The 23,843-nt window shown below is 39.9% G+C and overlaps 1 protein-coding gene across 14 annotated transcripts in view; it reads left to right on the forward strand.

Annotated features, from left to right (window-relative positions):
- The window catches only part of TRIM37 (tripartite motif containing 37), a 127,098-nt gene that overhangs the window by 68,534 nt on the left and 34,721 nt on the right, over positions 1–23,843 (forward strand). For all 14 annotated transcript variants that reach the window (XR_004179279.1, XM_021928242.2, XM_031657047.1 and 11 more), the window contains 4 exons: positions 4,924–5,118; positions 8,730–9,038; positions 20,451–20,579; positions 22,062–22,251. Coding sequence is in view for 13 of the 14 variants with exons in the window: in XM_021928242.2 (XP_021783934.1) it covers positions 4,924–5,118; positions 8,730–9,038; positions 20,451–20,579; positions 22,062–22,251 (823 nt within the window). In the remaining variant the exon portion in view is untranslated. The remainder of the gene's footprint in view (positions 1–4,923; positions 5,119–8,729; positions 9,039–20,450; positions 20,580–22,061; positions 22,252–23,843) is intronic.

The raw sequence follows: 23,843 nt of genomic DNA on the forward strand, positions 1-23,843 counted from the left end.
TTATGTCATCTAGAGAATTACGATGTTATGTTATGCGTTAAAAAGGAGATGGTTGGGCTTATATAAAAGCTAGGTATAAAGTTAAATGTTTACTTAATAATCTCATTTTATAGACCGTATTAAATAAGGAGATAGCTTGAAACAAGAAATATTTATTGACTCAGGTGACTGTAGTCCTGGCTACTTGGGAGACTGGCAGGAGGATTGCTTGAGCCTAGGAGTTCGAGGGTACAGTGAGCCATGATTGCGCCACCGTACTCCAGCGTGGGTGACAGAGCAAGACCCTGTCTCTTTTTTTTTTTTTTTTTTGAGACGGAGTCTCGCTCTGTCGCCCAGGCTGGAGTGCAGTGGCCGGATCTCAGCTCACTGCAAGCTCCGCCTCCCAGGTTCACGCCATTCTCTGGCCTCAGCCTCCCGAGTAGCTGGGACTACAGGCGCCCGCCACCTCGCCCGGCTAGTTTTTTGTATTTCTTAGTAGAGACGGGGTTTCACCGTGTTAGCCAGGATGGTCTCGATCTCCTGACCTCGTGATCCGCCCGTCTCGGCCTCCCAAAGTGCTAGGATTACAGGCTTGAGCCACCGCGCCCGGCCAAGACCCTGTCTCTTAACACACACACACACACAATCAGCAAATACAAACTGGATTTTTCCTACTCACTGGATTCAGTGAGGCAATAATCTGGATTAGAATGATATTTACAACCTGATCTCAGCTCACTGCAAGCTCCGCCTCCCGGGTTTACGCCATTCTCCTGCCTCAGCCTCCCAAGTAGCTGGGACTACAGGCGCCCGCCATCATGCCCGGCTAGTTTTTTTTTTTTTTTAGTAGAGACGGGGTTTCACCGTGTTAGCCAAGATGGTCTCGATCTCCTGACCTCGTGATCCGCCCGTCTCGGCCTCCCAAAGTGCTGGGATTACAGGCTTGAGCCACCGCGCCCGGCCAACATAAATTATCTTTCACTTAAATTCAAATAACTGAATAAACTAAAAGCAGTTCTCATAAGAAGACATCTGCAGATGCCACCACACCCAACTAATTATTTTTTGTAGAGACGCAGTCTTTCTCTCTTGCCCTGGCTGGTCTCCAACTTCTGGCCTCAATCCTCCTGCCTCAGCCTCCCAAAGTGTTGAGATTACAGGCGTGAGCTATTGCACCTGGCCCACAGATGTTAGAAAAATGAATGAGCATAATTTTTAAATGAAAATCCAGCACTGATCATTACAAGATTTTGTGATTGTAAATATCAGTATGTAATTTATAACAAAATAAAGGATGTGAAAATGTAGAATATTCTGGAAAGGTAGTTGAGGACTAGACTGTAATAGGGCCTTGAGTGTCATGATAATACATACAGGCAGTATGCTGTAATGAACTCAAGTATATCAGTGTGACATTTTAGCAAGATTCATATCGCTTGGCACAAATGGAGAAGAACCTGTCACTGATCCGTTTGTCTTTTTATGAGGTTTTTTTTTTCCCTATGTGAACTTCAGAAGCATAGTTGTTTTTTTTTTTTTTGAATCTCACTCTGTCGCCCAAGCTAGAATGCAGTGGCGTGATCTCAGCTCACTGCAACCTCTGCCTCCCGGGTTCAAGCAGTTCTACCCCAGCCTCCCAAGTAACTGGGATTACAGGCGCCCTCCACCACGGCTGGCTAATTTTTGTATTTTTAGTAGAGATGGGGTTTCACCATCGTGGCCAGGCTGGTCTTGAACTCCTGACCTCGTGATCCACCTGCCTCGGCCTCTGAAAGTGCTGGGATTACAGGCGTGAGCCACTGTGCCTGGCTGCATAGCTTTATTCTTAATAGCCAAAAGCTAGAAGCAACCCAAATTGTTTTCCAATAGAATAGAGAAATAAATTGGATATATTCATAAACTGATGCTGCACAGTAATAATGAAAATGAGGCAGTGGCTCATGCCTGTAATCCCAGCACTTTGGGAGGCTGAGTCATGTGGGTCACTTGAGGCCAGGAGTTCAAGACCAGCCTGGCCAATATGGCAAAACCTGATTTCTACTAAAAATAGAAAAAATTAGCTGGGTGAAATGACGCATGCCTGTAATCCCAGCTACTCGGGAGGCTGAGGCATAAGAATCATTTGAACCTGGGAGGTGGAAGTTGTGGTGAGCCAAGATTGCACTACTGTATTCCAGCCTGGGTGACAAAGCAAGACTCTGTCTCAAAAAAAAAAAAAGAAAGAAAAAGAAAAATATTTAAAAAGGATATTAAAAAAAAAATTTTTTTTAAAGAAAATGAATAAGCTACTCCTATATACAGCCATATAGATGAATCTCATGAATAATGTTGACCAAAGAAGAAGAGCATAAGAGCATACTCGGTTACTTTTACATAAATACAAACAGGCAAAACCAATCTGTAATTTAAGTTAGAATGAAGATTACTTTTGTAGAGTAGGAGTAGTGAGCAATTTTAGGAGGCATAGGAGGGGGTTCTGGGGTACTGATGATCTATTTCTTCATCTGGGTGTGATCACTTTATGAGTATTCATTGGGCTGTACATTTATATATGAGACACACAGAATAGCTTGGAAAGAGAGAAACTGAAATCGATGCCAACCCAGTCTTTGATGCCTGTGGGGAAATTTGATAGTGGGTAGAAAGGTGGGAACATAGGCCGGGCACACTGGCTCCTGCCTGTAATCCCAGCACTTTGGGAGGCCAAGGCGGGCTGATCACCTGAGGTCGGGAGTTCTAAGACCAGCCTGACCAACATGGAGAAACCCCCGTCTCTACTAAAAATACAAAATTAGCCAGGCGTGGTGCCGCATGCCTGTAATCCCAGCTACGAGGGAGGCTGAGACAGGAGAATCACTTGAATCTGGGAGGCGAGACTCTGTCTCAAAAAAAAAAAAAAAAAAAAAGAAAAGAAAGGTGGGAACATTTGAAAGGAGAGTAGCCAAAGGTCATACCCACAGGGGGAAAAAAAAAGTTATTGTTCAGTCGTGAGAATAATGGCCTGAAAAAGCAGTGAGAAACAGGAGACACTGCTTTCTCTACTGTAAGTGCATTTAACATGGAAGAATGAGCAACTTCCATTTTTAAAGGAGAACCAGATATTAGGGCGGTAAACTCCATTCACTGGGCTACTGGGCTTACTATACGTAAGAATAGTCTGAGTAGCTTTTTGGGAATAAGTCCTGGATCTCACCCCCGTATCCTTTTTTTTTTTTTGAGATGGAGCCTCACTCTGTCACTCACATTAGAGTGCAGTGGTGTGATCTTGGCTCACTGTAACCTCTGCCTCTCAGGTTCAAGCAATTCTCCTGCCTCAGCCTCCTGAGTAGCTGGGATTACAGGTGCCTGCCACCACACCTGGCTATTTTTTTGTACTTTTAGTGGAGATGGGGTTTCTCCATGTTGGCAAGGCTGGTCTCGAACTCCTGACCTCAGGTGATCCACACACCTCGGCCTCCCAAAGTGCTGGGATAACAGGCGTGAGCCATTGCACCCAGCCTCTTACCCCTAGTATTCTTATTCAGTAGATCTAGGATGTAATTTTAAAAACTCCTTCAGGTGACTGACATACAACCCAATTTGGGAATTCCTTAGTAAAAGAAAAGAGGTAAAAACAGTTTTCAGCTGGGTGCGGTGACTCACGCCTGTAATCCCAGCACTTTGGGAGGCTGAGGCGGGTGGATCACTAGGTCAGGAGATCCAGACCATCCATGAAACCCCGTCTCTACTGAAAATACAAAAATTAGCCGGGTGTGGTGGCGCATGTCTGTAGTCTCCGCCACGGGAGTCTGAGGCAGGAGAATCGCTTGAACCCGGGAGGCGGAGGTTGCTGTGAGCGGAGATCGGGCCACTGCACTCCAACCTGGGCAACAGTGAGACTGTATCTCAAAAAAAAATAAGTGTTTTGTTTTTGTTTTTGTTCAATGTGAAGGGGAAATCGTTTTCTGTTATTTAATAGGAATTGCAGTGTTTACGGAGGCTGGGAAGAAAAACTATCAGTGAGATAATAATCCTTAGAAGAGGAGATAGAAGTGGGAGACAGTGAGAACATGAGGATGTGAAAAGCATAAATTATTAATTGGCTTGAAGCTTCTGAATAATGGAGCTTTCCTCCTAAGTTATATCCTTCTGGATCTCTCTGAAATACTCATGAGTAGTCAGAACCTGACTTTTTAATATTTTATATTATCTACTTTCCTGCATGTAGCATTTTTAAAAAATGTTCTCTTTAGAATATATTTAAACAGCTTTATTGAAGAAGGTCAGTTTTAAGCAACATTTCCATACCTGGTATTTGCTATGCATTATAACTAGGTGCTAGAGAAAAGTCAGATGCTTTTCTTGGCTTAAAGAGCATAGTCCAGTATAGGGGTATAGGCATAATATCTGCTTACAGATATCTGTAATATGCATCAGTCATTAACATGACAGTCCGAAAACTTCAAATTGTACCCCATTATTTAATCAAAGTAGAAAAAGTCTACCAAACCGTCATGACCTGTACATTTTGCTGTCCAGAGACTTGGATGAGATTCCTATTTTGGTGTCTAATACTCTGTAATCTGTTATACTATGGGAATTTGTCGTCTTTCGTCTAAAACCAGGTGGTCACGGGATATAATCTCCTCCTCACCCTCACCCCTCATCCCTCTGATTGTGCACATTGTACACATTGTCATCTTTTTTTTTCTAGGGCTCAGGATGGGGTTGATGCTTGCTTCTGAGTTCTAAGTACTAGTGAGGCCACCACTCAATCACTGTGCTAGTGTACAACTCTCTGGCCATCTGGTTCCTTCTTTCTGCTTCTTATCATGAACCTGAACTCCTAAGAGATAGGTCCATAGACAAGTATTCATATAATGTTAACCAGTTCATTTTTTCATTTAAATATAGCTAAATTTGTGCAGATACGTATATCATACATTTTCTACACCTCTTTTGCAGGTAGTAACCATGGCTATGTGGGTTCCAGTAGTAGAATATCAAGAAGAACACATTTATGCTCTGCTGCTACCAGTAGTTTACTAGACATTGATCCATTAATTTTAATACATTTGTTGGACCTTAAGGACCGGAGCAGTATAGAAAATTTGTGGGGCTTACAACCTCGCCCACCTGCTTCACTTCTGCAGCCCACAGGTAAAATAATACCAGTGATAATTTCCTTTTTTTCTGTGGCTGTCTAAAAGAACTCTTGGATTTTCATTTAAGTATTTCAGCTATGTGTGGAACATGGTATATTTCTGTGTTTTTCATTGTATACCCTAAAAATGATATTTATATAAACTAAATTAATTTTTAAATTACGTTCAAAGGTGATTTGTGCAAAAACAAAGTAAAAATGCCCACAAGAAGGTTTTTTATGATTTTGCTACTCAGATTTTGCCTGATAGTATGATCCATATGAAATACAGTTATCTTCTTTGTGAATGGACTTTTTTTGGTCAGGCTTCATGAATTCCCTTACTTCCAAGTGGAACTGTATCTAAATTGAACATAGAAAAAGGTGACTTACTCATTCTTCGATGTTCAATAGCCTAAAAATGTACACCAGTTGGCAGCAATGCTTTCTGTGCAAAGGTTATTTGTTAAATGGAAATTACATTTGTGTTACTATAATAAAATGGAGATTTGTATAGTCAAACATGGGCTTTTTAAAACTCAGGGGTAGAGTCATTTTGGACAACTAAGGATTTGCCTTTAAAAACTACATTTTAAAAACCATTTTTGTTGGAATGCTTTCTAAAGTGTATTCAGTATATTCAAAAATATATGACAAATATTTTTCTACCTTCTTAAACAATAGTATTATATACATCAAATCAATGATTTAGAACTCTGATTTTGATGCAGTTTTAAGGCAAGAGAACTCATTTTTCAATCAAAGTCCAAGGCAGAACCTCTGTGTAAGTAACAGAGAAATAGAGCTCCTCTACTGGTGTAGAGACATGGAGTCCAGATTATTTAGGCTTCTTCATTCCTAGGAGCCAGATATACTTCCTGAAAGTCTGGATCCTCAGTTTAAAAGACTGTCTTCAGGTTATGAAATAGTTGCCTTTTACGTGTGCGCCAAGTATGCTTTATATAAAGTTTTACTTAAATGACAAGTAGTGTTTGCAAAGGCCCAGTGAAACAGACAGGTTCTGATTCCATAGGTGGATATGTAAGTTGATTTAACCTTTTTGAAGGACAATTTTGCAGTAGTTTTAAAATATCTATATCCTTTAAACCTGGAATTTAAGTTTGAGGAGTATATTCCAAAGAGAAAACAATCAGATGTTTAAAAATATTCAACAATACAGTTATAGCTGAATAAATTACAGCATAACCATATAAAGGTATATTTTATAGACAGGTAAAATCGTGTTTTTGAAAATATTCAGTCTCATTGGGAAAAATGCAAACTAAACAGTAAGATTTCTGTTTAAAACTAATTTTTGGCCGGGCGCAGTGGCTCACACCTGTAATCCCAGCACTTTGGGGGGCCGAGGCGGGTGGATCACGAGATCAGGAGATCAAGACCATCCTGGCTAACCCGGTGAAACCCCATCTCTACCAAGGACACAGAAAATTGGCTGGGCGTTGTGGCAGGCACCTGTAGTCCCAGCTACTCAGCAGGAGAATGGAGTGAACCCGGGAGGCGGAGGTTGCAGTGAGTCGAGATCGCACCACTGCACTCCAGCCTGGGCAACAGATATAGGCTCCGTCTCCAAAAAAAAAAACAACTAGTTTTCTGTGTAAAAATAATACAAATGAGATTATCTGCATTTCAAACATAGATAAAATGCTGATGATAATGAGGGTGGGGAAAATAGTAGAAAGAAAAAGCAAGTTTTTGATTTAAACATCTTGAGTTGGGCATAACAGTGTGACTTCAAATTAGAGAGGACCAGTAGACAGCTAAAAATTAAGAACTGGAGCTGGGTGCAGTGGCTCACGCCTGTAGTCTCAGCACTTTGGGAGGCTGAGGCTGGTGGATCACCTGAGGTCAGGAGTTCGAGACCAGCCTGGCCAACATGGTGAAACCCTGTCTCTACTAAAAATACAAAAAATTAGCCCACCATTGTGGCAGGTGCCTGTAATCCCAGCTACTTAGGAGGCTGAGGCAGGAAAATGGCTTGAACCTGGGAGTCGGAGGTTGCAGTAAGCCGAGATTGCACCATTGCATTCCAGCTTGGGCAACAAGAGTGAAACTCTATCTCAAAAAACAAACAAACAAACAAAAAACTGGAATACAGACAGTTATTCTTCTGGAGGTGATACTGGATAATTAAAACCAAGGGTGTGAGATTGCAAAAGAATTTTGAGAATATTTTAAAAGAAGAGAGCCAGGAACATAATCCTGATGAACATCTGTTTTTAGTGAGTGTGAGGAAGATGGGCCAGATAAAGAGCTTTTAGAAAGGAGAAAAACCAAGAGAAACACTCATGGAAGCCAAATGAAAATACCTTTCAGCGAAGGGATGTTGGTAAGCTAGTGTGCAGAAAGATAATGACTTTCTTTTTATTGAAAAGGCTTGCTTGGGTCCTTTTTTGTTTGTTTGTTTGTTTTTGTTGTTGTTGTTTTTGAGACAGAGTTGCCCAGGCTGGAGTGCAATGGCGGGATTTCAGCTCACTGCAACCTCCGTTTCATGGGTTCAGGTGATTCTCATACCTCAGCCACCTGAGTAGCTGGGATTATAGGCGTGAATCCCTGTAATCCCAGCTAATTTTTTGTAGAGACAGGTTTCACGATGTTGGCCAGGCTTGTCTCAAAACTCCTGAGCTCAAGTGATCCACCTGCCTCGGCCTCCCGGAGTGTGCTGGGATTACAGGTGTGAGCCACTGCACCTGGCCTGCTTAGGTTTTGATGTTTATTTTTTTCTGTGTATTTATTTCAACACATATTTAGTGAACATTTGTCAGATTAACTTCAAATTCATGTTCTTAACCATGTAAAGGAGTATTAAAAGGTATCAGGTAATCTAGTTGAACCAGATTTTAAGGTACATATAGTGGTAAGTAGAACTAGAAAGTCGTGTTGAGTCCATTCTATGAAAGGACTTGCATGCTAGCCAGAGGAATTTATTCATAGTAGGCATGGAGAGCCATTGTTTTATTTTAGAAGTGGTTAGATTCAGACTGTATTTCAGAAAACTGACAATTCTGAGAAAATTATCAGAAATGGAAGTTCAGTCAGGGTATTACCAAGCCTAGCTAACAAAAAAATTTTTTTGTACAGATAGGGTGTCACTATGCTCCCCAGGCTGACGTTGAACTTCTGGCCTCAAGCAATTCTCTCACCTCAGCCTCCTAAAGTGCTGGGATTACAGGCGTAAGCCACTGTGCCTGGCCAGCAATACATATTTTTAATATAATGTTATATATGGCAGATTTGACAAAGTATTTGGCTTCTAGATCTTCTTTGTCGTTTTTTTCAATTATAAACATAATAAAAGCTCTGCAGAAAGTTTTAGAAAAGTGGAGAAGTTTAAAGAAGAAAGCACAAGGCAGTAGGGCAGCTTTTAAACTTTTAGAATTAAATGTGTAATTCAAATTTGAGTATGATGTGACTCAGATTCTAACTGAAGGTGTGAATAAGTTAGGATTCTTTATCTTTATTTTCATTAACGGAATTTAGTGCATGTTTTATTGTTGATATCAAGTAAAGCACCCTAGCTTATTTTACACATCAAATTTGCATATATTCGTATACAAATGATTTCATGAATATTAACGTTTGTTAACATGACTTGTCAATTTCTCTGAAGCATCATATTCTCGAAAAGATAAAGACCAAAGGAAGCAGCAGGCAATGTGGCGAGTGCCCTCTGATTTAAAGATGTTAAAAAGACTCAAAACTCAAATGGCCGAAGTTCGATGTATGAAAACTGATGTAAAGAATACACTTTCAGAAATAAAAAGCAGCATTGCCGCTTCTGGAGACATGCAGACAAGCCTTTTTTCTGCTGACCAGGCAGCTCTGGCTGCATGTGGAACTGAAAACTCTGGCAGATTACAGGATTTGGGAATGGAACTCCTGGCAAAGTCATCAGTTGCCAGTTGTTACATACGAAACTGTAAGTAATATGTTCCTAGTGTCATTTCTCCACATGTTATTTGGGAAACTAGATGACTGTTTTTTTCAAAAGAATAATATTTAAATACCTCTATTCCAGTGAATTAAGACTACAAATACATGTGACTTTTTTCCTCATCCAAAATTGATTCCGTATATTTTTACTATATAGTAGAGCTAACATTTCTTGATTGCTTACTCTGTATTTGGCAATGAACACGACAAAACTCTTAACATCATAGATCTTGTATTCTAGTAATGAGAATCAGACATTAAAATGTGTAAACAAATCAAGATCATTTCAGTGGGTAAAAGGTGCTGTGAAGGAAACAACCGAGGAGTGGGATGGGAGGAGCATATGAGACATGTTCTATTGGGGTAGTCAGAGAAAGTCTCTGTGAGGAGGCAGCCCTTGACCTGAGACCTGAAGGTTAGGAAGGTGGCAGCTATTTAGAGATCTAAGGCAAGCAGTGTTCTGAGTAAACAGAACGGAAAATGCAGAGTCACTGACACAGTATTTATTTTGCGTATTTGAAGGATTGAAGGAAAACCAGTATAGCAACGAAAGCAGAGAGAGGAGACTAGCAGGAGATGAAGTCAGAGAGAGGTAGCAGAATTTAGATCAGGCAGAGTCTTGTAAAACCTCAAAAAGGAGTTCAAGTTTTATGATGTAAGGAGGAAGCCTCTGGAGAATAAAAATAGGGGATGTTTATAATCTGATGTACACTTTATAAAATGACTTTGCTTGTTGTGTGGAGAAGGGTCTGAAAAGGGTTGAGGACAGGAGTTGTGAGACCAGGAACAGCCTATTACATTATCTTGTGTGAAATATGATGGCATTTTCTGGAGTTATAATAGTGGATAGAGGACTTACTCACAGGCCAGCAGCCTTTCTGACTGAGGTTTCCATCTTTCTTAGTTCTCTTAAGGATGTGCTATTCTCTTCTAGATGCATAGGAGGGGAGTTAATCCAGTCTTAGATCAGCAGGGCTGAGTTCTTTCTCAGAACAATAGTTGAAAAAGCCTAAATAGAGTTTTAGGAAAAGTAAGAAACTAAGAATTATGATTAAGTTTTGGCCTAAGCAACTTAGTAGCCAGTGGTATCATTTATTGAGAAGCAAATAAGATAAGAAGCAGGTTGTGGGGCTTGGGAGGAGGTAAGGGCAGAAAGTGGGTATTCTTTTTTAAACATGTTAAATTTGAGACACCTGCTAGATATCGTAGTAAAATGTCATAGACACACGAATGGTACACAAGTTTGAAACTCAGAGAGAGGTCAATGCTGGATATAAACAGTTGGGAGTCAGTAGTATTTTCTATTATTTAAATCCAGAGGACTGAATAGGTCAAGTTTGGAGGGAGTTTCAATGGAGAAGCAAAATTTTGACTCTGTGGCACTTAAACATTTAAAGGGCTGATAAATAGGAGAGGCCAGCAAGGGAAGTTGAAAGAGCAATCATTAGGGTAGGAGAAAAACTAGAAGGGATAATATGTCAAAAATCAAAAATAATGCATCTCAAGAAGTAGAGTGGTTACCCCTGTGTTAAATATCATTGAGAAGTGTCAAGGCAAGAGGCCAAGTGGCCCTTTTAAGAACCATTCCCATGGAGTAGTATAGCAGAAGAGTGAATGAGGTCAGGGACCAGAGCGCAAATGTACAACTTCTTTAAAAGAAGTTTCACAATGAAGTAGGTAGAAGCTGGAGGAGGTGTGGGGTCAATAGTTTCTTGTTGGCAGGGGTGTCCTTTTTTGTGTCCTCTTCAATTTTTTTCATCTGTGAATTAAACCCATTTTAAAATTGGGTTGGGTTGTTTATTTGTAGTTGACTTTTAGGAGTTCTGTATATATTTTAAATATTAATCTTTTATCAATTATATGATTTGCAAATGTTTTCTCCCAGTGTGGGGGTTGCCTTTTCCCTCTGTGGATTGTGTCATTTGACATTTAAAGTTTTTAATTTGAAGAAGCACATTTTATGTGTTTTTCCTTTTGTTCCCTGTGCTTTTGGTGTCATAACCAAGAAAACATTGCCGAATCCATTGTCATGAAGCTTTCTCCTGTTTTCTTCCAAAAGTTTTAGTTCTTGCTTTTAGTCTTACTTTTAGTCTTTCATCCATTAGGAATTAAGTTTTGTTTATGGTGTCAGGGAAGGGTCTGACTTGCCCATGGATATCCAGTTTTCCCAGCACTATTTGTTGAAAAGACTTTTCTTTCCTCATTGAATGGTTTCAGCACCATTGTCTAAATCATTTGACCATATAGATGAGGGTCTGTTTCTAGGTTCTCTTTGTGTGTGTTGTTTATTAAAATTGGCTGTATTAGGCCGGGCGCGGTGGCTCAAGCCTGTAATCCCAGCACTTTGGGAGGCCGAGACGGGCGGATCACGAGGTCAGGAGATCAAGACCATCCTGGCTAACACGGTGAAACCCCGTCTCTACTAAAAAATACAAAAAACTAGCCAGGCGAGGTGGTGGGCGCCTGTAGTCCCAGCTACTTGGGAGGCTGAGGCAGGAGAATGGCGTAAACCCGGGAGGCGGAGCTTGCAGTGAGCTGAGATCCGGCCACTGCACTCCAGTCTGGGCGACAAAGCGAGACTCTGTCTCAAAAAAAAAAAAAAAAAAGTTGGCTGTATTAATGTTTGATACTGATGTGAATAATCCAGTAAAGATGGGTTGGCGAGGAGATAATTGCAAAATTTATAGAATTCTCTTAATATAAGGAAGACAATTTAGTAGAATGAATAAAGGTTATGAATAGGCCATTAACATAAAAAATACAAATGTACAATAAAAATATGAAAAGATATTTGGCCTCACCTGCTATTCAAGGAAATGGTATATTAAACAAATGGTATATTAAAACCAAAAGTACAGCTTTTCGAGTGAACTTTCTCAAAAAGCCTTTGTTACATATTTTGCAGATACAGTCGACCCTTGAACAGCACAGGCTTGTTGTACTGTACAGGTCCACTTAATATTCGAATTTTTTTCAACCAGAGGAAGATTGAAACTACAATATTCAGGTGATGCCAAACATGCATATAGGAAGGCCAACTTTCATATAGGCAGATTCTGCAGATCTTATGGTGAGACTTCAGTTGAGGATTTTGGTGCAGGGGTCCTGGAACCAACCCCCACGTATTCCAAGGGACAGCTGTCTCTTCCCCATTGCCACCTTTTTTTCCTGCTAATCACAGAGGTTTAAAATTTTATCTTAGACATCTGTATTAAGAATATTCATGGCATTGGGGGTCTTACTGTTTTTATTTGGAAGGCTTTTTAACTCCCAAGTTAATAAAAATAACCCTTAATTTCTTCTGGTACTTTTTGTTTTCTAACTTTTTTACATATAGGTCATTAATTCATGTGAAGTTAATTTTATATGATGCTGTGTGAGGTAAGTGGAATGATGTTTTCCCCAAATGAATGAAACATGTTTTTTGAAATATGCTGCAATATGAAATCCATCCTTTATTATAGAGCAGATTCCCAAACATGGTTCTGTTTTTGAACTCATAGAGGCTGAAACAAATGAAATTGCCAGTACTCAAGTTTTGGACATACAGAAACAGCAATTTGGTATTGTTTAACCCACTATTTGTCATGTCCTCTACCAGACTAACACTTTTTTTTAACTACTGTAGTTTTATAGTTTGTAATACTATGATAGGATATGTTTATTCTGTTTTTGTTTTTCAAAATGTTATTGGTAGTTCTTGCACATTTAATCCTCCTCCAAAGTATTTTGACTGGAATTGCTTTACATTTAAAAACTAGTTTGGGGATGCTAGGCACTGTGGCTCATGCCTGTTCATCCCAGCATGATGGAATGCTGTTGGGAGAGGATGGCTTCTTGAGCCCAGGAGTTCAAGATCACATGGCAAGACCTTAATCTCTACAAAAGTAAATTTTTTTGATAAGCCAGTCATGGTAGTATATACCTGTAATCCCAGCTACTTGGGAGGCTGAGGTGGGAGGATTGCTTGAGGTCAGGAATTTCAGGTGCAGTGAGCCATGATCGTGCCACTACACTCCAATCTGGGCAAGAGTCTTTCTCTCTTAAAGAGAGAGAGATTAATTTGGGCAATTGATACCTTTTCAGCATCAAAGCATTCATGTCTAGGAATGTGGTGCTTCTCCATTTATTCAGGTCATCTATTATATTCATATCCTTTTTTAGAATTTTCAGTTTTTTTCATGTAAGTTCTATATATGTCTTGTTGAATTCATTTCTCAACATACTATATTTCAGGTAGCTATTGTGAGTGGAATCTCTTTTTCTCTCATAGTATTTTCTAATTGTTACTGACATAAAAGACAAAAATACTGATTTTTATGTTTATTCTGTATTCAACCAATGTAACAATTTTGTGCGGTGGGGGATGGAGTTTCACTCTTGTTGCCCAGGCTAGAGTGCAATGGCATGATCTCGGCTCACTGCAACCTCTGCCTCTTGGGTTCAAGTGATTCTACTTTGTCAGCCTCTCGAGTAGCTGGAATTACAGGCGCATGCCACCACGCCTGGCTAATTTTTGTATTTTTAGTAGAGACAGGGTTTCATCATATTGGTCAAACTGGTCTTGAACTCCTGACCTCAGGTGATCCTCCCATCCATCGAGCCTCCCAAAGTGCTGGAATTACAAGCATGAGCCACCGCACCTGGCCTGGTGAATTTGTTTTATTAACAGTTTTTCAATCAGTTATCTTGATTTTCTGAATATTTATATCATCAGCAGATAATCATAATTTGTTCATTCCTTTTCTGCTTACTTTTTGTATTGCATTGTCTAGGCAGCTACCTCAACAGTTCCTAGTAACAGTGGTAGGATTTTTATAATTTTTCAACTTTATCTAGGAATTCCTTTAGTTTTTTTTCTCATTAAATTTGAGGTTTGCTATATGTTTCAATAGGTAGTTTTTTGTTTTTGTTTCTCTTTTTTTTTTTTTTTTTGAGACAGAGTCTTGCTCCGTCACCCAGGCTGGGGTGCAGTGGCCATCTCGGCTCACTGCAAGCTCTGCCTCCTGGGTTCATGCCGTTCTCCTGCCTCAGCCTCCCGAGTAGCTGGGACTACAGGTACCCGTCACCACGCCTGGCTAATTTTTTTGTATTTTTTAGTAGAGACTGGGTTTCGCCATGTTAGCCAGGATGCTCTTGATCTTCTCACCTTATGATCTACCGGCCTCGGCCTCCCAAAGTGCTGGGATTACAGGCCTGTTTCTATCAAGTTTAAAAAACTGTGTGCAATAGCTTATGCATGTAATCCCAGCACTTTGGGAGGCCGAGTCGGGCAGATCACTTGAGGCCAGGAGTTGGAGACCAGCCTGGCCAACATGGAGAAACCCCTTCTCTACTAAAAATACAAAAAAATTAGCTGGGCATTATGGCACATGCCTGTAATCCCAGCTACTCAGGAGGCCAAGGCATGAGAATCACTTGAACCCAGGAGGTGGAGGTTGCAGTGAGCCAAGATTGTGCCACTACACTCCAGCCTGGGTGACGAGTGAGACTGCCTCAAAAAAAGGCCGGGCGCGGTGGCTCAAGCCTGTAATCCCAGCACTTTGGGAGGCCGAGATGGGCGGATCACGAGGTCAGAGACCATCCTGGCTAACACAGTGAAACCCTGTCTCTACTAAAAAATACAAAAAACTAGCCAGGCGAGGTGGCGGGCGCCTGTAGTCCCAGCTACTGGGGAGGCTGAGGCAGGAGAATGGTGTAAACCCGGGAGGCGGAGCTTGCAGTGAGCTGAGATCCGGCCACTGCACTCCAGCCTAGGCGACAGAGCGAGACTCCGTCCCCCCCAAAAAAAAAAGAAGTTAAAAAGATACATCCTTCTATTTCTAGTAACAACAGTACCAATAATGGCTAACATTTACTGTTAACTGTGTGCCAGATATTATTCTAACTATTCTAAATCACATGCATTGACTCACTTAATCTTAACAAGAAGTCTAAGAGGTAAGGTAAGTCAGTTTCATTCCCAGTTTACAGACGAGGAAACCAAGGCAGCAGGCATTGAATAATGTTGCTAGTTTCACATTGGTAATTGGCATAGCCAAAAACTTGAACCTCAGAGCCTATACCCTTCACCCTAACACCAAACTGCCTCTTTTCTTACCACGAGAATTTCTTTTCTTTTTAAACTAAAGCTGTATAGAATTATATCAAATGTTTTGACATTTGTCAAAATGATTTACTATTTTGTTCCATTACTTTATTATCATTAAATATATTATTTTTCTAATGTTGACCGTTCTTGAAATACTGGAATGTATCCTATTTAGTTTGGGCCTATAATTTAAAAAAAAATCAAAACACTGCTATATTCAGTTTGCTAATATTTTACTTAGGATCCTTGACTACATAGTCATAAGTGAAATTGATCTATTTCATTACATTATCCTTAATCCACTTTAGTTCGAATTCTGTGCTTGTTTTACAGATGAAATTCAGATGTTTTTGTTCTTTTCTATGCTATAAAATTATTTTAACTGTATGTAGTTTGCTCCTATGCTGTATTAAACTTTATGTCTGATAAATAGCATTCATAAAACTAGTATAATAACTCAGAGTTAGAACTTTAACAGCCTTTTTAATTTCTGTTGCATTTATTGATTTCCTCCTATTTTTAATTTTTTTAAAAATTTTTGTGGGTACATTTTAGGTATATATATTTATAGGATATATGAGATATTTTGATACAGGCTTACAATGCATAATAATCACATCAGGGTAAATGGAGTATCCATCATCTCAAACATTTATCCTTTGTGTTGAAACAATCCAATTGTACTCTTTTAGTTATTTTTAGAAGTACAATAAATTATTGTAGACTGTAGTCACCCTGTTGTACTAACAAATACTAGATCTTATTCATTCTATCTAACTATATTTTTGTGCCCATTAACCATCCCCACCAGTCACCCGCTACACTCCCTAGTCTCTGGTAACCATTGCTTTATTATCTTGAGTTCGGTTGTTTTAATTTTTAGCCCCCACAAATAAGTGAGAATGTGTGAAGTTTGTCTTTCTGTGCCTACTTATTTCACTTAACATAATGATTCTAGTTCCACCCAGGTTGTTGCAAATGACAGGATCTCATTCCTTTTTTATGGCTGAATAGTATTCCATGTGTATATGTACCACATTTTCTTTTTTCTTTTTTCTTTTTTTTTGAGATGGAGTCTCACTCTGTTGCCCAGGCTGGAGTGCAGTGGCACAATCTCGGTTCACTGCAACCTCTGCCTCCTGGGTTCAAGTGATTCTCCTGCCTCAGCCTCCCAAGTAGCTGGGACTACAGGCATGTGCCACCATATCCAGCTAATTTTTTTGTATTTTTTAGTATAGATGGGGTTTTATCATGTTGGTCAGGCTGGTCTCGAACTCCTGACCTCAAATGATCCACCTACCTCGGGCTTCCAAAGTGCTAGGATTACGGGCGTGAGCTACCATGCCCAACCCACATTTTCTTTATCCATTTGTCTATGGATCTTAGGTTGCTTCCAAACCGTGGTTATTGTGAATAGTGCTGTAGTAAACATGGGACAGCAGATATCTCTTTGATATACTAATTTGCTTTCTTTTGGGTATATAATCAGCAGTGGGATTGCTGGATCATATGGTAGATCTATTTTTAGTTTTTTTGAGGAACCTCCAAACTGTTTTCCGTAGTGGTTTTACTAACTTGCATTCCCATCAATGGTGTATGAGAGTTGTCTTTTCTCTACATCCTCACCAGCATTTGTTATTGCCTGTGTTTTGAATAAAAGCCATTTTAACTCGGATGAGATGGTATCTTATTGTAGTTTTGATTTGAATTTCTCTGATGATAAGTGATGTTGAGCACTTTTTTCATATGCCTGTTTGCTATTTGTATGTCTTCTTTTGAGAAATATCTATTAAGATTTTTTGCCCATTTTTAATCAGATTATTAAATTTTTTCCTGTAGAGTTGTTTTAGATCCTGGTCATTAATCTCTTGTCAGATGTGGTTTTCTCATACTTCTGCTGCTACCTAAGTCAGTTACTATAGTTTTTCAAGAAAAACTGATTATATTTGGGTCTTTAAATTTATTGACGTACAGTCATTTATTCTGTTTTCTGAAATTTTTCAAACTTCTCGTGCATGTGGGGTGTTAACTTCTTTTTCACTTATTTTATTGCTTACTTGTGGTTTTTTTTTTCTCCTTTGATTTGACCTGCTCAAGGGGTTTGCTAATTTTGTTCATTTCCTCAAAGACTAAGTTCTTAGATTCATTTCATACATTCTCTTTTACCATTTCATTATATTTCTACTTTTGTCTTTGTTAATACTTTTTTTGAGACAGAGTCTCACTCTGTCCGCCAGGCTGGAGTACAGTGACGCAATCTTGGCTCACTGCAACCTCCATCTCCTGGGCTCAAGCAATTCTCTTGCCTCAGCCTCCCGAATAGCTGGGATTACAGGTGTGTGCCACCATGCCTGGCTAATTTTTGCATTTTTAGTAGAGACGGGGTTTCACCATGCTGGCCAGGCTGGTCTCAAACTCCTGACCTCAGGTAATCCACCCACTTTGGCCTCCCAAAGTTCTGGGATTACTGGCACGAGCCACTGCGCCCGGCCTATTAACGGTTTTTTCCTTAACTGATAATTCATTTATCCTTTTAGTGGAGAAACTGGTCGTCATTTTTCCTAAGTCTAGAACATTTTCATTAACCGTCTCCCTAGAGCTCCAAACCCAAAGAGTCATTCGCCATCTTCCCCTCCTCCTATCTTCTGGTAACCACTAATCTACTTATTCTCTATGGATTTTTCTTCTTCTGGATTTTTTTTTGAGATGGAGTCTCGCTCTGTCGCCCAGGCTGGAGTGCAGTGGCACAGTCTTGGCTCACTGCAAGCTCCACCTTCTAGGTTCATGCCATTCTCCTGCCTCAGCCTCCCGAGGAGCTGGGACTACAGGTGTGCACCACCAGGTCCAGCTAATTTTTGTATTTTTAGTAGAGATGAGGTTTCACCATGTTGGCCAGGATGGTCTTGATCTCTTGACTTCATGCTCCGCCCACCTTGGCCTCCCAAAGTGCTGGGATTACAGATGTGAGCCACCGCACCCAGCCTGGACTTTTCATATAAATAGACTCATACCATATGAGGTCTTATGTCTGGCTTATTTCACTTAACACAGCCCTTTCAAGGTTCATCCATATTGTGACATATATTTATTCCGTTTTATGGCTGCATGATATTTTATTGTATGGCTGTACTACATACTATTTATCCACTCATTAGTTGATGGATATTTGGGTTGTTTCTACTTTTTGGTCATTATCAGTAGTGCTGCTATGAACATTCATGTACGGGTTTTTGTTTGGACATATGGTTTTGTTTGAGTATATACTTAGAAGTGGAATTAATGGGTTACATGGCAACTGTGTTTAACTTTTTGAGGAACTACCAGTGCCAGAATATTTTCCAAAGTAGCTGCATCATTTGATATTCCCAGCAACAGTATATGAGGGCTCCAGGTTTTCCACACCATTGGCAGCACTCGTTATTGTCCCCTTTTTTTCTTTGCCCATTGCATTGTCTTGGCATCCTTGTCAAAAATCAGTGGACCATAAATGTAAGGGTTTGTTTCTAGACTCTCAGTTCTGTTTTGATGATATATATGTGTACATGGCAGTACCACATAGTCTTGATTACTGTAGTTACAGTAACTTTTGAAATCAGAAGTGAGTGTTCTATTTAAGATTATTTTGGGTATTGTGGGTCTCTTACATTTTCAAATAGATTTTAGGATTAGCTTGTCAATTTCTGCAAAAAAAAAAAAAAAAAAAGAAACAACTATGATTTTTATAGAAATTGTGTTGAATCTGTAGATCAGTTTTAAGAATATTGCTTTGTTAACAGTATTAAGTGTTCCAATCAGGATGAACACAGGATGTCTTTGCTGTTGTCTCTATTTTCTTTCAACAATGTGTGGTGGTTTTCAGTGAACAAGTCTCACATTTCTTTTGTTAAATAAATTCCTAAGTATTTTAATTGTATTTTATGCTATTAAAAATGAAATTGTTTTGTTAACTTCATTCTCACATTATCTGCTAGTGCAGAGAAATACAGTAAGTTATTTTGTCTTATATCCTGCAACCTTGCTAAACCTGTTTATTATCTATTAATGGATTTCTTCTGCTTTTTTAAAATTCTTTTTTACAATTTTATTTTTGTTCTTTTTTAAAAATTTATTTTTAAAAGAGATTTATTTAACTCACAGATTTGCAGGCTGAATTCAAGGGCAGGTCCCTGCCTTCTGGCAATAGCATTCTTGCTTGTTTATTTTTATTGTTTTCCTGGCTTTTGAATCTATGCATATTAGGTCATATAGTCCCTTTTTTTGCTAATTAATTCATTTTAAGGCTATACATTTTCTTTTCACTACTGGTTTGGCGACAGACATTTTGATTTGAAGTACTGTGATTGTAATTTGTTTCTAACTCAGCATTGATTTTCTTTTTAATCCAATAATACTTAACAATTTCTGGCTGGGCGCGGTGGCTCAAGCCTGTAATCCCAGCACTTTGGGAGGCCAAGATGGGTGGATCACGAGGTCAGGAGATCGAGACCATCCTGGCTAATACGGTGAAACCCCGTCTCTACTAAAAAATACAAAAAACTAGCCAGGCGAGGTGGTGGGTGCCTGTAGTCCCAGCTACTCGGAAGGCTGAGGCAGGAGAATGGCGTAAACCCGGGAGGCGGAGCTTGCAGTGAGCTGAGATCGCGCCACCGCACTCCATCCTGGGCGACAGAGCGAGACTCCGTCTCAAAAAAAAAAAAAAAACAATTTCCAAATGTTTGATGGGTTATATTTTTGTTAATAGTTTAACTGCATTGAAATTTGTATGATTTTTCTTATGGAGCTCACAGATAATCTTTTAAGTAGTCTTTTAAGTTAAGATTTTACGGGCTGGGTGTGGTTGGCGCACGTCTGTAATCCCAGCACTTTGGGAGGCTGAGGCAGGTGGATCACCTGAGGTCAGGTGTTCGAGACCAGCCTGGCCAACATGACAAAACTCTGTCTCTGCTAAAAATACAAAAATTAGCTGGGCATGGTGACGGCTGCCTGTAATCTCAGCTACTCGGAGGCTGAGGCAGGAGAATTGCTTGAACCCAGGAGGTGGAGGTTGTAGTGAGCCAAGATTGCTCCATTGCACTCCAGCCTAGGCAACAAGAGCAAGACTCCGTCTGAAAAAACAAAGATTCTGCTCCACAAGCAACAAGATGGGAATGTTTTATAACCAGTTGGGGCTACAGAATGTTTTTTATTTTTAGACAGTAGAGAGAACGGCTTCCATGCAAGGTAAGATTAAAACTTTTTCTGACGGACTAAATAGTAAGTTTTATGCTGTTGTATCCTATTCAGAGGTGTTCTTAAATGTCTTTGCAGCCACAAATAAGAAGAGTAATTCGCCCAAGCCAGCTCGATCCAGTGTAGCAGGTAGTCTATCACTTCGAAGAGCAGTGGACCCTGGAGAGAGTAGTCGTTCAAAGGGAGACTGTCAGACTCTGTCTGAAGGTAAATGTGAGGGATTCAGAATGTACTTTTAGTGGGGTAGATATTTATTACCTGAAATTGATGTTATCATGGAGCTTTAGATCTTGAAGGGTACCAAAAATGCTAACGTTGGATTTGAAAGTTTCTTTTTTTGAAACAGGGTCTCACTTTGTCACCCAGGCGGGAGTGCAGTGGTGCGATCTTGGCTCACCGCGGCCTCGACCGGTGGTTTAAGCGATCCTCCTGCCTCAGCCCCACCAAGTAGCTGGGACTACAGGTGTGCACCACTATGCCTGGCTAATTTTTGTGTTTTTTATAGAGACAGGTTGCCCCGGTTGGTCTTAAACTCCTGAGCTCAAGCAATCCTCCTACCTCAACCTCCCAAAGTGCTAGGATTACAGGAATGAGCCCCACCACACCTGGCCCGAAAGTTTCTTGATCTCACAACAGAACAGACCCTTAACATACAGCCGTTAGACTATGTATTCTAAACTCCTTGATTTTATTTATTTTTTATTTTTGTTGTTTTCCTGAGATAGAGTCTTGCTCTGTTTTCTAGGCTAGCGATGCAGTGGTGCAATCATAGCTCACTACAGCCTTGACCTCCCAGACAAAAGTGATCCTTCCACCTCAGCCTCCCAAGTAGCTGGGACCACAGACACAGACACATGCAGCCGTACCTGGCTTTTTTTTTTTTTTTTTTTTTTTTTAATTTTTTTTTGCCAAGACAGGGTTTCGCTACATTGCCCAGGCTGGTCTTGAACTTCTGAGCTCAAACAGTCTTCCTGTCTCAGCCTGCCAAAGTGTAAAATTACAGGTGTGAGCCACAACACTTGGCCTGGACTCCTTAATTTTAAATGCCTGGCATAAAAATAAATGGGATATGTTTCAAAATTATTTTTGAAGTGTTTTTTTCTTGTTTGAGATGGAGTTTTTTGCTCTTGTTTCCTAGGCTGTAGTGCAATGGTACAATCTTGGCTCACCACAACCTCCGCCCCCCGTGTTCAAGTGATTCTCCTGCCTCAGTCTCCCGAGTAACTGGGACTACAAGTGCACGCCACCACGCCCAGCTAATTTTTGTATTTTTAGTAGAGACAAGGTTTCACCACGTTGGCCAGGCTGACCTTGAACTCCTGACCTTAGGTGATCCATCCGCCTTGGCCTCCCAGAGTGCCAGGATTACAGGCATGAGCCACCACACCCGGCCTATTTTTGAAGTTTTTATGTAGTTTTAAAATTACATATATAGTGAGATTTTCTAATATAACTGAGAGAGACCTTCCATGTTTATTTGCCTTCTTTCTGATTATCCCTCCTTTTTTTTTTTTTTTTTGAGTCTTGCTCTGTTGTCCAGGCTGGAGTGTAGTACAATCTCGGCTCACCGCAACCTCCGCCTCCCAGGTTCAAGTGATCCTCGTGTCTCAGCCTCCCAAGTAGCTGAGATTACAGGTGCACACCATCATACCCAGTTAATTTTTGTATTCCCTCTTCCTTTTTTTGAAGGCTCCCCAGGAAGCTCTCAGTCTGGGAGCAGGCACAGTTCTCCCCGAGCCTTGATACATGGCAGTATTGGTGATATTCTGCCAAAAACTGAAGACCGGCAGTGTAAAGCTTTGGATTCAGATGCTGTTGTGGTTGCAGTTTTCAGTGGCTTGCCTGCTGTTGAGAAAAGGAGAAAAATGGTCACCTTGGGGTAAATTAAGTTGTTTTGTATATGTAATGGTATAATAGCTAATAGCTTTGTTTGGAACTTTAAGTTTGCATCATGATGAACAAATTAATTTCTACCTTGCTAATTTTTTAGTGGACAGAAAATACATTTATTGCACTAAATTTTAACTTTTTTTTTTTTTTTTTTAACAGAGCCTCGCTCTGTCACCCAGGCTGAAGTGCAGTGGCGTGATCTCAGCTCACTGCAACCTCTGCCTCCCGGGTTTGAGCGATTCTCCTGCATCAGCCTCCCAAGTAGCTGGGATTACAGGTGCCCACCACCACACCTTGCTAATTTTTGTACTTTTAGTAGAGACAAAGTTTCGCCATGTTGGCCAAGCTGGTCTTGAACTCCTGAGACCTCAAGTGATATGCCCACCTTGGCCTCCCAGAGTGTTGGGATTACAGGCCTGAGCCACTGCACCTGCCCTAAATTTTAACTTTTTAAAATATCAGAGATTTTACTTTTTTTTTTAACGGGATGAGATAGTACTTTTTTTAAATGGGATGAGATAGTACTGGAAGTTTAGTTTAGATATGTTGGAGCTCATTTTCAGAGTTAGAGCTCATTTTCACAATGATACGTAACCTTATCTGAACTCTGCCTTGTAAATTTGTGTGTGTGGGGGGGAAGGTTGTCAGCTTTTTTTGGTTTTTATTTTTTTTTTTCAGTCTACACTTGTCAAAAATGTTAGTGTTGGGCTATATTACATGTCACAGGCATTTATATGTATTTTGTATGAAACAAAGCACTTACAGCAACTTTAACACTGCTTTTCTGCTTTTATCTCACCTTTCTTCTCTCCTCTTATCAAAGTATCCTCAAAACTTATAGTTGGAATTTTCCAAAAGGATATATAGTAGTTAACACCTTTATCTCTCCCCTAAGAGACATAAACTCAAATCCCAGGCATGGCAATTAAACTTCCATCTATTCAAAAGATAGAGTGATTATGGATATTGGCTATGGATGTGGCAGATCATGAGCCATTAATATCCATCTGCTATTTTATGGATATTAAACCTATTTCTAAATTTAAACAATGAAATAGTTCTATTTTGGAGACTCTGAAAAGAATTTTACCTCAATTGGAGAAAGATTAACACCCTTTAAGTTTACTTAATTTTATATAGTCAAGGTGTCTGGCTTATTACCAAAACTACAAGATTGGCTGGTGGTTTAGCTTTCCTTTGTGGCTCAAGTTTCAGTAGTAGAAAGATGTTAAAATCACTGGAGATTATCTTGTCTTCCCTACCTACTACCTAGCCTGATGTTTTATACATTTCTTCAAATTAAAGCTGCAACTAGCTTTTATATTGTATTTGCTATGGAGATACTTTTATCTGCCTTTAGTCATCACAGTTAAATATACATGAACTTAGTTTTTTTTTTCTAGAGTGTAAAATCCTGTACAAGTGTCTGCAGCTCTTAGCCATGATCCTCATTTTGCAGTTGATTTTATCTGCCAGACTGGTTCATGTGGATGCTGTCCAGCTCATGTCTTTTTTTTCCCTGCCTGATTTAAAGTAGTGTAAGCAAAAAGTTTAAATACTGATGAAAGGCTGGGCACAGTG

Source organism: Papio anubis, chromosome 17 (assembly GCF_008728515.1).
Source record: "Papio anubis isolate 15944 chromosome 17, Panubis1.0, whole genome shotgun sequence".
Taxonomy (NCBI): Eukaryota; Metazoa; Chordata; class Mammalia; order Primates; family Cercopithecidae; genus Papio; species Papio anubis.